This window comes from Melopsittacus undulatus, chromosome 12, assembly GCF_012275295.1.
Source record: "Melopsittacus undulatus isolate bMelUnd1 chromosome 12, bMelUnd1.mat.Z, whole genome shotgun sequence".
NCBI classification, from domain to species: domain Eukaryota; kingdom Metazoa; phylum Chordata; class Aves; order Psittaciformes; family Psittaculidae; genus Melopsittacus; species Melopsittacus undulatus.
Window position 1 is genome coordinate 21,199,791 of NC_047538.1, and position 14,845 is coordinate 21,214,635.

At 44.3% G+C, this 14,845-nt stretch overlaps 1 protein-coding gene across 1 annotated transcript in view; it reads left to right on the top strand.

The window, feature by feature from the left end:
• DNAH10 (dynein axonemal heavy chain 10) overlaps nt 1-14,762 on the top strand; it is a 53,935-nt gene extending 39,173 nt beyond the window's left edge. Inside the window, exons 58-78 of the mRNA XM_034068448.1 lie at nt 530-666; nt 1,534-1,751; nt 2,107-2,328; nt 2,930-3,077; nt 3,711-3,990; nt 4,313-4,542; nt 5,214-5,487; nt 5,863-5,967; nt 6,467-6,621; nt 7,386-7,540; nt 7,752-7,935; nt 8,780-8,980; nt 10,172-10,381; nt 10,751-10,846; nt 11,547-11,718; nt 12,156-12,287; nt 12,559-12,770; nt 12,845-13,012; nt 13,202-13,382; nt 13,982-14,127; nt 14,552-14,762. Of these exons, the coding sequence (XP_033924339.1) occupies nt 530-666; nt 1,534-1,751; nt 2,107-2,328; nt 2,930-3,077; nt 3,711-3,990; nt 4,313-4,542; nt 5,214-5,487; nt 5,863-5,967; nt 6,467-6,621; nt 7,386-7,540; nt 7,752-7,935; nt 8,780-8,980; nt 10,172-10,381; nt 10,751-10,846; nt 11,547-11,718; nt 12,156-12,287; nt 12,559-12,770; nt 12,845-13,012; nt 13,202-13,382; nt 13,982-14,127; nt 14,552-14,698 (3,773 nt within the window). The 3' untranslated portion in view covers nt 14,699-14,762. The remainder of the gene's footprint in view (nt 1-529; nt 667-1,533; nt 1,752-2,106; nt 2,329-2,929; nt 3,078-3,710; nt 3,991-4,312; nt 4,543-5,213; nt 5,488-5,862; nt 5,968-6,466; nt 6,622-7,385; nt 7,541-7,751; nt 7,936-8,779; nt 8,981-10,171; nt 10,382-10,750; nt 10,847-11,546; nt 11,719-12,155; nt 12,288-12,558; nt 12,771-12,844; nt 13,013-13,201; nt 13,383-13,981; nt 14,128-14,551) is intronic.
• The last annotated feature ends 83 nt before the right edge of the window (nt 14,763-14,845 follow it).

Below are 14,845 nucleotides of genomic sequence, written 5' to 3' on the forward strand. Positions count from 1 at the left end.
GGTTTACAGCAGGCAAGAAACAGACAGGATGGGTAGCTGAGCAGGCCTGCTGTCTGATGTAGTAGACTTAGTAGAATGATGACGTTGTCTGTGTGGTGGCAGTTAAAATGTGATAAATACAGAGTGGAAAGAAGATCAGTTCTGTCTAAAGCTTGTGGGCCAGACTTTGCACATGTTCACAAGGGTGTAATCCAGAGTCGTTCTACAAAGAGGGGCATTTATCTCTTTCTTTAAAACAAAAATGCATCTGCCTGCTGCAGATTAAAAACCCTACAATCCTCAGACTTGCTGAACAACTCCTGAATGCACTCCCTTCCAGGAGAAAGAACTTGAGCAAGCACTAGCAATTTTGTGCTTGTATTGCCACAGCCCTGTAGCTTCAGTTTAAGGTCAGAGGCTCTTTAATATTCTCACAAGTATTTCTTATTGTCTGTTACAGCCTTGCTTGATATCACTCATAGGGAAAGTGGATTCTCTGAGGATTTCTACACTATATTTCAACTCACTTGCAATATTTTTGTGGTTTTAGGTGTGTTAAAGAGTCTTAATACTACCTTCAGTGACATGGAACAAGTTAGCAGAGCAGGACTGGGGATGTTAAAGTTTATTGATGCTGTGATGAGCTACTGTGATGTAGTTAAAGAAGTCAAGCCAAAGAGAGAAAAGGTAAAGTGTGTGGAGTTGAACTCGGAGGAGAATGAAACATGATGCTCATGAGAAAAATAATACCATTTCTCAGACTGCCTTTTCCTTGAAGTGCTTGAAAAGAGAGCTATTGCAATAGGAGTGAGGCAGGTACTCAGTTATAAATTGCTCTGTGTGTTGTGTCACAATGCTGGAATGTGGTTTCCCACCCATGCCACTGCTTGAAGGAAGAGGGAAGAACATGTTCATTTGGAATTTCATAATTTATGTGCTCACAAAAACACAGTTTAGAGCTGCCTATTGAAAATAGACTTCTAAACACATGGCATTTGAACAGAGCAGAGCTCAGTAGTACACAACATCCATGGCCCTTGAGCACAGACTTTGATTTTTTAGAATGACTGGAAGCCAGCTGTACTGTCAAAGGAAACCTAATGTCCAACAGATGATGCTGGGAAACTTTCCTCAAGAAAAGGTTGTTGCATACAACTGACTACTGAGAAAGTATATTCACTAGATGATGAGCCTGACTATTTTCTGAGGCCTTAATACTATTGTTATTAAGCAGACAAACCTCCCATTTTGTCACAGGATGGCAGTCTCACTGACCTCCAGTGTCATCAGGACTGTCACATGCTTTAATACACCTTGTGGGTACAAAGCTCTAAGAGATTTATCTGCTTTGGAACTGAAGTATCAGACCTTGATGTGTATGTTTGCGATAGGGAGAGGTGAGTGAGAGACAGTGCCAGTTATTTTGGTTCACACTGTTTACTACCAGGACACTGAAATATATGAAGTAGGCAAAAGAAAGCTGAGAACTTCAGATTCTCTCCAAAGCCCTTCTTTCCTCTGATACTCTTATGCTTCCTTCCTCATGTAATGTAGGTGGCTAGGCTAGAACGAAACTATTTCTTAAGTAAGCGGGAACTGGAAAGGATAAAGGCAGAGTTGGCCGGAATTCAGGAGGAGCTTAAAGCTTTGGGGGACAAATACCAAGCTGCAATTACTGAAAAGCAACAGTTAGAAGAAGAGGCAGAGATTATGCAGAGAAGATTATATGCTGCTGGCAAGCTCATCTCTGGCTTGGGATCTGAGAATGAGAGGTAAGTCTGGATTCAGAGAGGAATATTTTGACATCAGAGGGTCATATGCCAGGGATAAAACTGACTCAGACTGAGATGTTTGTTTCTGAGAACAGCTTCTATCTGTTCTAAGCTAAACTCAATTAGCTCTTGAAAAATAATAACAGTGTTTGGTGTGGAAGAAAAAGATGAATTCCAATTAAAAGGAAGAAGGTTCATGTCAATTCAGTGTCTGTGGCCATCATAACAGTGAGAGAACAATTGACTAAATTTGGGGGTCTGTCTCCACCTTCATCTAAAGAGGCAACAGCTGCAAGTTCTGCACATAAATCCCATCTTCCAGGTACAAACTGACCCGGGTTTCCTTATAATTCAGGTGGAAAAAGGAATATGAGGACTATGAAATACGTAAGGTGAAGTTGCTTGGAGACTGTCTACTCTGTGCTGCCTTTCTGAGCTACGAAGGAGCATTCAGCTGGGATTTTCGTAATGAAATGGTGTATCAAGTGTGGCAAGAAGATATTCACTCACGAGGGATTCCTCTCAGTCAACCATTTAAGTTAGAAAGCCTCCTGACTAATGAGGTGGAGGTTAGCAGGTATGTCCTGACAAGAAACCCACTGACCACTGCATGTGACATTGTGAAGTGGGAGTCTGGCTCATAGCATAGACTTGGCATTGTGGGTGGAGGTGCACAGAGAGAGCCCCTTTTGTGTTCGTGTCTCAGAGATGGCAAGGAGACAAATGATTTTTCTTCTGGTTAACAGAGGTATTTGTTATAACAAACTGTTGTACTTTGCACCCCAAGGACATGGACTGAACTTAGACACATATAATCCCTGTTTAGGGAACTTTTAAGGAGTTATCTAAAATACGTGTTCCTACAGGCCAACAGGAGTCTTTTGATTGACTTCAATGAATTTGGAATTAAACCCATGCCCAAATAGTCCAAATATCAACTACTTCAGGGTTACTCACCAAATGCAAGTGTTTTGAGTAGTGTAGTTACAAATGACTAAGGCAATGAGTCAGTCTGAGCTTTGACACTGTTCTCACAATCACAGACACTATATTTTTCCTTGTGTGTCTAATAGTGTGCTCAATTAATAGCATAATTTTACTCACAGATGAAGTGTGCTTCTCTGCCATCAAATTCATCCATTCATCCCAGCCTGATCTTTGATCCATTCCGTTCCCAGATGGGTTTCCCAAGGATTGCCTCCAGATGAGCTCTCTGTCCAGAATGGCATCCTGACTACATATGCAAGCCGCTTCCCACTCTGTATTGACCCACAACAACAGGCATTGCATTGGATTAAGAAGAAAGAAGAAAAAAACAACCTGAAGGTAAAGATAAATGATCATTTTGCCTCTACTGGTTGTTCTAAAAGCTGCATAAATAACCGTCACCTTGCATGGGGAACTGATGATGTACTGACAAATGTGCTGACTGTTTGGTGTGTGTCTAAACCAGATAGTGAACATCACTGTTCATGGCCTTCAGTTTTGTGGGATAGATGTTTTTTCTGGATCTTGATTAGCCTTACTACATGCTATACATTACAATACATTGTATATACTGTACATTAGCATAACCAAAAGCCTGGTGAAAATTTTGTTTTATCTCAGCTCCAGGATGCAGTTTTCGTGTAGGACAGTTAACACAGGCAGAGGCACAGTTGGGACCTTGAAGAATAGTTCTCCAGCTGGAAATGATTTTCCTGCCCATGGCAGGGGTTTGGAATTAGATGATCTTAAGGTCCTTTCCAGACCTAACTATTCTATGATTCTGGACTAATCAGGATAAAAAAAAACACCTCTACTCTTTGGTACCAGTGCAGTTTGTATCATCTATAAAAGGAAAGACAAAAAGCAACAAAGAGCAAACTTCATTAGTGCTGGCAACTCTTGTTAAAATAATAATGTTCATTAAATTGAATATCAGTTCTCTTTTCATATCCTCCTATTATTCTCTTGCAGATGGCTTCCTTTAATGACCCAGATTTCCTTAAACAACTAGAACTGGCCATAAAGTATGGGCATCCGTTCTTGTTGCATGGTGTTGATGAGTACATTGATCCTGTGATAGAAAATGTCTTAGAGAAGAATATCAAAGTTGTCCAGGGCCGGGCATTCGTTGTCCTGGGTGACAAAGAGGTTGACTATGACAGTAATTTTAGATTATACCTGAACACCAGATTATCGAACCCAAAATACTCTCCCTCCGTGTTTGGCAAAGCTGTGGTTATCAATTACACAGGTAAGCAAAAGTGTGCATTTAGTTACAAAGTACTGATTATGCTGTACTGCAAATTGAGGGCCTGGGTGGTTGTCTGAAACAAAATGAAACTCTAAGGAACTGATGAGTCTCCCTTATACTTAGCATCTGATTTAATAGAAAATCCTTCTCACTCCTCTCTTCTAATCTGAACCTGAGCCAAAGATCTCTTCTTGCATCAATTGGGTTAGAATGCTTTGGTAGAATTAAGATACAGAGTTGTTAACCAAGTCACTCTGTTGCATTGCTGTGGTTTGATGGGGTGATGGAGATGAAAGCTCTTCTGTGTGTGTTGTGTCTGCAGTTACACTAAAGGGTCTAGAGGATCAGTTGCTCAGTGTCATTACGGGTTTTGAAAGAAAGGAATTGGAAAAACAGAGAGAACAGCTCATCCAGGAGACAAGTGACAACAAAAACTTGCTACAAGTTCTGGAAGACTCTCTCCTTCGGGAGCTGACATCCTCCACAGGAAACATGTTGGACAACTTTGACTTAGTGCAAACCCTGGAAGAGACAAAAACCAAAGCTACTGAGGTACCAGCTCTAGGCTTGTTGAAAGGATATCTATTAATAGAGCACTGTCTTTCCTTTCTGATTGTGCTCCATCTTTCACACTTGAAGCTAGGAATTAGTTTGAAAGGAAATTGAGTTTTCTCATGAGTATGTTGCATCTTTCAGTCCTGGACAAAGAACCAAATCAAAGCAGGGAAGTCCTGATCAGAAGCAAAGAAATAGATGTTTTCAATTCTAAAGCAAAGAGCATATGATGCATTTCTTTCAGCTCTGAAAGAATCTTTGTCTTGTATTAGATCTGAAATGAAAAATTAAGGTGTTACTTGGAGGATGTTGAACCTCCATCCTTGCAGGTTTTCAGGCTGTAGCTGGGCAAAGCCGCAGCTGACCTGATCTAGTGGTGGTCATAGTCCAGCTTTGGGTGGAAGTTTGAGCTAAAGAACCCTGGAGGACCCTTCCCACACTGTTTCCTTGATTATGTGTAAATCTTTGTCTTAAATATGCAGAGTGGGATTAATTTTATCCAACTTTCTGTTTTTACAATTCATACTACTTCTTTTGGGTTACCTGCCCAGATTCCCTATATAGGCCACAGAGAGGCAGGCACTGAATAGCTCTGCTTGTTGTAATGTAATATACATACTGTGTTTCAGTGCAGTAATTCCATATGTATATAATCAATGTATGGCTAGGTGATTGAAAAACTGAGTCTGGCTGAGGTAACAGCAGCGGATATTGATCGTCTTCGCGATGGCTACAGACCAGCTGCCAGGAGAGGGGCCATTTTATTCTCTGTTCTGTCCGAAATGGCACTTGTCAACATCATGTATCAGTACTCACTGGCCTCCTTCTTAGAGGTTTTTGGATTCTCTCTTCGGAAATCCATGCCCAGTTCTATTCTCCAAGGGAGGTTAAAAAACATCATGGATACGCTGACTTTCAACACCTATAACTATGTCTGCACAGGTTAGTATGATTTAGTGATGGGCTGATAATGTGTTGTGAAAATGCTTCTTAAAAGCCACCTCTTCAGATGATTTCTGTTAGAGGCAAGTTACCAGTGAATTCAGTGATGTTTAGTTCTCAGTTATGCACTTTGCTCCCTGCTATTTACTGTTTGACTCTACATATTACTGATGTAAATAAGTGTTTTCCTTAATACAGTTATAGTAAATCACTGCTATAGATCTTACATCCCTGGATGTAGCTCACAGATGCAGTTTGACTCTGTAAGCCTGATCCAAAGCCCCGTGTTTGATCACCCTGATGTGCAATTAAAGATTGCTCCAATTCCACAAGTTTTAGCATCTGATTTTTGAAAATATTGTCCTTTTAACATAGGCTTGTTTGAGAGGCACAAGTTACTGTTCTCCTTTAACCTGACTGTCAAGATAGAGCAAGCTGATGGCAGAGTTCCACAAGAAGAATTTGAGTTCTTTTTGAAAGGTAAAGTCAATATTTATATCTAAATCCAGGGCTATGTGCAGCAACAGCTAAAAGATCTTTTGAAGAGAGGGTTTGGAGTAGATACAGTTTGCTGTTAAGAGCTATAGCACCTAGAGAAACCACTGAGAACTGCTGGTTTACACAAACTCTGCATTCTACTACTTATATTTTGTTTGCTTTGTTAACCAGCAGAGAGGCTCATCCTTCTCTGCAGATGCTGACAAGTCTCACATTAGCTAATTATTAGGATGTTACCTGAGAATATAATCTTCAGTTGTTTTCTATGTATAAATCATCTTAGAAACATCTGCAGAGCTAAAACTCTGGCTTCTGCCAGCACTTGTACGATGCCATCTTTTCTTCAGCAGATCAGTTCATCTTACAGTGCTTCCAGAAACAAATTCCCAGTTGGCTCCTCTGTGCAGTGGGACTGTATGTGTGGTCATGCAGTGGAGAGCTTATGACATGGGCATTCACTCTGCTTTCTGCATGTGACTAGGCAGTGTTTCCCTGGAGAAGAACGAACGGAAGAAGCCGTATGCTTGGCTTCCAGATCAAGGCTGGGAAGACCTAATGCGCTTGTCTGAACTGTTTCCTGAGAAATTTGAATCTCTTCCAGATGATGTGGAAGACAATGCAGATGTATGGAAAAATGTACGTGCTTTTCTTGCAGTCCTCTTCTCTTTCCTTGTTTTTCTCCTGGTATTAAATGTGCAAGTGTGATGCAACGTGCCACTGCACTCGGCAGGAGGCATGTCACCACTGGCTTTTGCTGTTACAGCCTTGCTTTTCTTCTTGACCTCAGTTAGTGATTGACTTATTTCCAGAAGAATTAAGGCCCTTATTATTTCAAAAACACACCCAAAAATCTTCCCTGCTACACTGGAGATGTTTTATTTTCCAGTCAAATTCCTTAGTTGTTTGTCCTGTTGAAGTCAGGGGAATTTTTGCTGTTGATTTCAGTGGTCAACATTTCAGTCAATTTTGTACTGCAAAAGTGTACTTTGATCTCGTGGCAGTGAGTTCTATAGGCTGGTTACAAACACAGACTTGCCTTTGTTCTACCTTTGCTTTCATTCCATGTCTTCTTGCTTTACAAATCTTTCTGTGAGCAGCCTGTTAATGTTTTTTGCTTTCGATACTCTTTTGTATCTTAAGAGAACTCCCTGACATAAAGGGGAAGGACAAATGTGTTCCTGGACTTGATTCCATTGTACTGAAAATGTTTAACGTTATAGTCACTTAATGCTTTTTATATTCACTTCATCTTTTAATATTTCTTTGCAGCTGACTTTCTTCTTTGATCTCCTCATGTCCCTTGTTCCTCATTAATCAAACTGCTTTTCTCCACTTTCCTGGTACTTCCATTGATAGAGCCACTGGATTCATTTGCGCTGTCTCCCATCTCTTCTTGCCAGTGGTATGACACAGATGCTGTGGAGCAGATCCCATTCCCCATGCAGTACCAGGACACGCTCTCAGACTTCCAGAAGCTCCTACTTCTCCGGTGTTTCCGGGTGGACCGGCTCTATCGGGCAGTCACGGACTATGTTACTCTGACAATGGGTGAGAAGTAAGTCACTCTCTTCTTCCACCTCCAGATCACACTGGTCAGGTATTTCACACAGAAACTGTACATGATTTTGTAATCTGCCTACGCAACAGAACATGATTGATCTCTATATAGTTTCCATGCACAGTTTGCAGTGAGCTTTGGTGTTTGTGTTAAAGTCACTGCTGCCCTCATCCAAACCCGTGGTTTATTGAGCTTCTTTTCCTCCCAGGTACGTGCAGCCCCCAGTGATCAGCTTTGAAGCTATCTTTGAGCAGAGCACTCCTTCCTCACCAGTTGTTTTTATCTTAAGTCCTGGCTCTGATCCTATCAGTGACCTCATGAAACTGGCCGAGAAGACAGGATTTGGAGGGGATAGACTCAAATTCCTGGCCATGGGACAAGGCCAAGAAAAGGTAACCTCAGCAAGAGGGTAGGGCCGTGCTGCATGCAGGAGGCTGGTCTGTGAGTTACACATCCTGCTCTTGATGTTGTGGGCCTGCTCGCATCTCCTTTCCAAAGGGGACTGCTCCATTTTAAAGGGAATTACTTTGTGATTCAGACACAGTATGATTTGCCAGCCTGGGAATAATGTGTCCCTGCAGTGTGAAAGGGGGAATTTGGCTGATTGGCTGATTTTATGGTTTGGGTAAGGGTAGATTCCAGATGGTATTGTTGCCTGTTAAAAGACAGGTTTGCTGGGGAGATGTTACTGTGCAGCCTTTCAGAGGTTACTCAGTGACCTTGTGTCTGTGTATGGACACGAGTTAGCTGATTGGAAGTCAGTGTTTGGTACCAGAAAGATATACTGCTGCTTTTCTGTCTTTCCTGTAGCTTTTCCTTTTTGCCATGGACACTACAGCAGGGATGTCCATAGCACAGCAGCTGACTGAATTTGCTGTGATTTCATCAGTGGGAGAACTCTGTTAGACTCATTTAAATCATCGCTTCCTGGGCTCTGATCTTCACCCTTTTCTGGGCCATGCACCCTCCTGCACTGTTGTAAAATGCTTCAGTGCTCTGCATGACTTTTAATTTCAAACTTGATTAATGAAATAAAGAAAGCATCTCACAGCAACTTCTTGTGCTGTTGTAAAAGGCCTGTTCTCAGCAAGGTGTGTGCTGGTACATCTGCTAAAGCTAACTGAAAGGCTGAGTGCTTGCTAGCTGGAAGAAATCCACTGCACTCACCCATCAGAGTCAGTTTGCTCACAGGATAAAGGGAGAGTTACTCACAGGTGATTCTTTCCCCCTCTTCAGATCGCTTTGCAGATGCTGGAGGATGTCGTGGTCAATGGAGAGTGGCTGATGCTGCAGAACTGTCACCTCTTGGTGAAGTGGCTTGTCCATCTGGAAAAGGCCCTGGAAAACATTACAAAGCCTCACAATGACTTTCGCCTCTGGCTGACTACTGACCCAACCGAGGGCTTCCCGATTGGAATACTGCAGAAGTCCTTGAAGGTACAGTGCAGTGGGGAAACCATGGGCAGGAGGACATGTCTGCTGCTCTTACTCAGCAAAACAGAGTGGTTTTGGGAGGCGAATGACCTGAACGCAGCATGTTGACTTGAGCTGTATGTACACTGGCTGTTTGTCTTTATAAGCCAAGTCCTTTTTCCCCATCCTCTTTATCTTGTGGTGATCTTTCCTTTGGGTGAAGGCTGCTCAGCAGGTTTATTCTGAAGCTGTTATTTCAGAGTAGGGGTTTGTGAGTAAACCTGGAAATGTGACAAATGCTCTTTAGAGTCAACTGCTGCAACTACACAAGTGAGGACTATGTGGAGAGACAGAAACAGCCCCGTCAGCCCTGATGCTGAAATGCAGCTAAGCTCTGTCTCGCCTGGCAATAGTGCCAGTGGAGCAGACGCTGTAATAGGATAATGGTTTCCAGCTGCTCCTCCAGGCTGCAGCATTCATCACAAGCAGCTGAGCTGATTACTTTGAAGGCCCAAGCCATGATGCTGTCCTAATGCTCAGCTCTGTGGCTGCTTCGTTTCTGTTGTGGTGAACCAGTCCTGGAAACACAATTACTTCATTTCACAGGTTTGAAAGCAGTGGCACGAGAGATCCACCCAGTATGGGCTCTGTGTGTCAATGGAGTGTACTGCGTGTTCACCTCCAGCAGTGCTTAGTGCTGCAGTGGGGAGGAGTGAGCATGAACCTCTCTTTCAAGGGTGCATACGCACACTTTGTAGGTCTGACTATGAACAGTGAGAACAGAGGTTTCATGGCACTTAGAAAAAAGCTGCCAGGAAGCTGGCTCTGCCTCAGTTTGATCATCAGTAAAGCCCTGTTACAGACTGTTGGTGGCAGGTAGGAGACACCAGAATGTGTAAAGTACTGATATGACAGTAAATTAGATCCTCAAATATCACAAATAATGTCTTTCCAATAGCATGACTATTTCTAAAGTAGTAGTGAGTTTCCCTTTACAGATGTGTTTTTTCCTTGGTATATTCTATGAACAGACTCTGTGATCATAAAAGGTTCTATTTCATGTCTGTACTTAAACAATATCCATATGGATAACACTTTGGAAAGCTGCTCAAACTTCCCACCCTTGCACTGCAGAGCTTGGGAAGTGTGGTGCATTTACAGTTCATTTTCCTGAGGCTCTCCAGGGACTGACAGCTTCCTGAATCATTCTGCTAGGTTGTGACAGAGCCACCGAATGGTCTGAAGCTGAATATGAGAGCCACCTACTTCAGAATCCCTGAGGATGCCTTAAAGCAGTGCCCACATCCTGCCTTTAAATCCTTAGTCTACGTCTTGGCGTTTTTCCACGCTGTGGTTCAGGAGAGAAGGAAGTTTGGGAAGGTTGGCTGGAATGTTCCGTATGATTTTAATGAATCTGATTTCCAGGTAAGACAATGATTACAATGGTTCTTATGCTCTTGAGTTGCTCCCATTGCTCCTGCAGACACAGAGTCTGTCCAGCTCTCATCCCTACTCACAGGAACATTTTGCTTCATGTTTTTCTGCTGCTGTGCAGTTATGCAGACACCTGATCTTCTGTAATATTGGTTTTGGCCACTAAAGAGTCATCAGATTCCAAATCCTTCATATCTACATTACCTCTCTCATGGTCTCTTTTCTGAAGAGTATTTATGCTTTTTAATGATTTGAGAAATTGGTTTTAAAACAAGCACTGTGTTAAATAAAACCTGTATATATATGTATATAGCTCATTTATGACTCTTCTTATCTTGCATATTCCAACAACTTCCTTAGGTCTGCATGGAAATTCTTAACACATACTTGACAAAAGCTTTCCAGCAAAATGATGATCAAATCCCCTGGAGCAGTCTCAAATACCTCATTGGTGAGGTGAGTGCCTGCACTGCCACTGAGGAGCACTTGATGGTGAAAGAATGCAGATAAATGAGGTTTCCTTTCTGTGGGGGCTGTATCCTCAAGTAAAGCTGAGCATCCCTCCTGGGCAGTGTTGAAACTCCCATATAGCCCTGAGCAAGTCACTTAATCTCATTGCCTCAATGAAACAGGGCCACTGTGTGTAGCTGCACCACAGGGGACTTCTGGTGCTTAATTAATTCTGAATGAGAGAGCCCTTGGGATCCTGCTGAAAGGCACTGAACAGCACAGCCTCCCAGTGTTATTAGTGCAGTGTGTGTTGCTGATGGGAGCTGTACATGTGTTCCCAAAGCTCTTGCCATGCAGTGTGGGACTGTATTGTGTACTGTATATGCAGTGTTGGTTTCTGTATGTGAAATCCTGCAGAAAGCTGTTATTTTAGTCACTTCCAGTCAAGGCTGAGTGGGAGCCAGCACCCAAGGAAGGTGCCACTGCACATGAAGCTCAGAGAAGGGGCATTAGAAGTGCCTGGAGCTGTGCTCTCCAGGCTGAGACCGAAAACTGGACAGGGGGTAGAGGAGATGTACTTGGTGTCCCATGGGGGACACAGCATCCCACCATGCAGTCACTGCAAAGGCAAACAGCATTTTGGGCTTTTAACTGTATTTGCTGCTCCAAAAGCCAGCACTGGAACTCTGCTGCGGTTCATCTCCAGGTGATGTACGGTGGGCGCGCAATCGACAGCTTTGATCGCCGCATTCTGACTGTCTACATGGATGAGTACCTTGGGGACTTCCTCTTTGACACATTCCGAGTGTTCCACTTTTATAAAGACGACAAGGTTGCCTATAGGATTCCACAAGGGACTGTAAAGGATGACTTCGTTGGTAAGAAATGCTTTCCCTGCCACATACGTTAGCATGAATAAAACCATAAAGTCTATTTCCACTGTATGTTCTCTCTGTATGACACTGCTGCCTATGAGAAGCTGAAGGAACTTCAGGCAGTGCGTGTGTACGTGTTGTGGTGTTCTAGCCTACTGGTGAGACTGTTCTTGCTTTCTATGAGCAGCCCCTGTAATGTGAGCTGACCAGCGAGCTCCTCATGTCTTTAGAAGAAATAAAACCCCCAGTTAACAGCAGGTTAATTTTGTTTGATACCTTTCCAAGGGGTTAAAAATGTTTATTTGATCCTTGCAGTGTTTCAATCCCAGCTGTAACACTTCCCCAAGCAGAGCAGCCACAAAAGTCTCTGCACTATTCTCTTTCACCTGGTAGCTGTGGTTTGATTATCATGTCTTTAGGAGCATGTTTTTGTCTTGCAGAGGCAATAGAGGCACTGCCACTGGCCAACAGTCCAGAGGTGTTAGGTCTTCATGCCAATGCCGAGATTGGGTACTACACACAAGCAGTGAGGGATATGTGGAGTCACCTCCTTGAGCTGCAGCCTCAAACGGGTGAGTTCTCTATGAGTGGTTGTGTAAATGAGAAACAGGAGGTGGCTGGTGCCAGTGTGTCCCAGCCATGGGGATGGGAGGATCATGGTGAGCACGGAGGAAAGGTCTGGCACGGGAGCAGGTCACAGCATGCCCAAGGGAGGCTGCTGCAGCAGAGCATGAAGCTCTGAATGCCAGAAGGGGAGGCAGCTCCCACAGTTCCCCTGGGGAGTTAACAGTGGGAAAGGGGAGCCTGTGCAGATTCAGTCTCACTGCACTGTTGTGGTTGCAGGTGAAACTGGTACGGGAATCAGTCGAGATGAATACATTGCAAATGTTGCTAAGGATATCGAGAACAAAATACCCCAAGTGTTCGATCTTGACCACATTCGGAGACGTTTTGGACAAGACCTTTCCCCTACGACCGTGGTGCTGCTGCAGGAGCTGGAACGTTTTAATAAGCTGATTGTTCGCATGGCAAAGTCGTTGGCTGAGCTACAGCGTGTAAGTAAGGACACAGCTACTGCTGCACACACAGCTGCACTCAGTCAGGCCTCAGCCTCTCCCTGTCTTTCCAGGCCTTGGCTGGGGAAGTTGGGATGAGCAGTGAACTGGACGATGTGGCTCGGGCTCTCTTTAATGGGCAGATTCCTGGCATCTGGCGGCGGCTGGCTCCGGAGACATGCAAAACACTTGGAAACTGGATTATTTTCTGTATAGATCGGTATAAGCAGTACAGCAGCTGGGTAAGTGAGCGCCTGCAGAAAGCCTTTTGTTGTGTTAATCTGCATGATAAGCTGTAAACACTGCTTTAGGTAAGTTACTTGAACTAATGGCAGTCACCACTAATGAATTGATTCACCCGTGAGAGCCTCAGCCCCTGTGCTGGGCATGAGGTGTGGTGGGAGGACCACAGATTGTCCCTGTGATTGCAGGTTAATGAGGGTGAGCCAAAGGTGATTTGGCTTTCTGGCCTGCACATTCCTGAATCCTACCTGACGGCTCTTGTTCAAGCCACCTGCAGGAGAAACAAGTGGCCCTTGGATCACTCCACCCTCTACACCGAGGTAACCAAGTACAGGAGTGCAGAGGACATCACTGAAGGGCCTACTCAAGGTTGGTGTTATGATTATTTGGCAAACATGATAAAGTAGTTGATAGGTGAGATAGAACTTGCTTGGCCCACTGAGTTCCTCAGTTCACACATCCACAGACAATACTCTTGGGTTTACATCTCACAAGCTGGGCTCTGGTTTCCATTTTCCTGCAGGGCCTCTGCAGGCATCCAGCACTATTTCCCTTCCCAACTCTTTCCACCCATGGGCAGGTATCTGAACCTGTAACCTCTCCCTTCCTTGCTCTCTGTATCTGCTTCTTTCTAAGGGCTAGGACACCACCAGCCATAGCAGGTGTATAATGCTCTGGTTACACCATAAATAATGTATTGAAATGTGTTTAAACAGAACTCAAACACAGTTAGATATGACATGCATAAATGTATCTTTATGAAACCTCTATGAGTAGCAATGCTCTTAATTGCTAGCTATAACAAACTCTTGGTAAAGAGGCCAACCAGGCACTGCTGCTGGGTACTAGACCTGATTGGGAACAGAGGAGTTAAAAATCCCAACCTGATAGAGCCAGAACAAACCCTCACAGTCAGTTAAAGTCCCCTGGTTCCATTTACAGGAGGTGTTGCACTTCTGTCCTTGCAGGCTGCTTTGTTTCTGGGCTGTTCCTGGAAGGAGCGGACTGGGACGTGGAGCATGGCTGCCTCGCCAAGAGCAAGCCCCGTGTCCTGGTGGTGGAGCTGCCCATTCTGAAGATCATCCCCACGGAAGCACACAGGCTCCGGCTCCGGGTACCTTCCTCCAGGGGCACAATGGATGATGGGCTGCTTAACTGCCTCTGCTTTCACAGCTCACCCCCCTTCCCTCCCCCTTAGCACAGGCAGCTGTAGTTTGTCCTCAGCCTATGGTACACAGCTGAACACATCTCCTGTGTTAGCTGTCACTGGTTCTCTTAGAGTCACACTCAAGGGGGTTCCTGCACTTGCTGCCTCTTTTCCATTCAGGCACTCAGGGACTGGGACACTCTTAGATGCCCACTATGCTCTTCATTATCCCCCAGTGCCCGTCAATGACACAAGGGACATTACCTGGGTATCTATTTAAGGCTTACACCAAAAAGAATGAATTTCTGGAGCCAGTTGTCTGCCCCTGTTGCCCTTCTTGTGCCCAGTTTCATACACTGCTCAGTGCCCTCCTCCCTCCTTCCTCTTTCAGAACACGCTCCGGACCCCCGTGTACACAACCTCCCTGAGACGGAACGCCATGGGCTTCGGCCTGGTTTTTGAAGCTGACCTTTGCACCACAAGGCACCTTTCCCACTGGGTGCTGCCAGGTGTCTGTCTCACCCTGAACACAGACTGACAGCAGGAAGCGGCACGAGATCCTCCCCACAGAATCCAACCCTCAGGGGGGCAGAAAAGGTAATTCTGAAAGGAGGCAGAGGTTCCTCACCACGGTATGTGTGTGTATGTGTGTGTGTGTGTTAAACCCATGTCTTTAAATAGTACA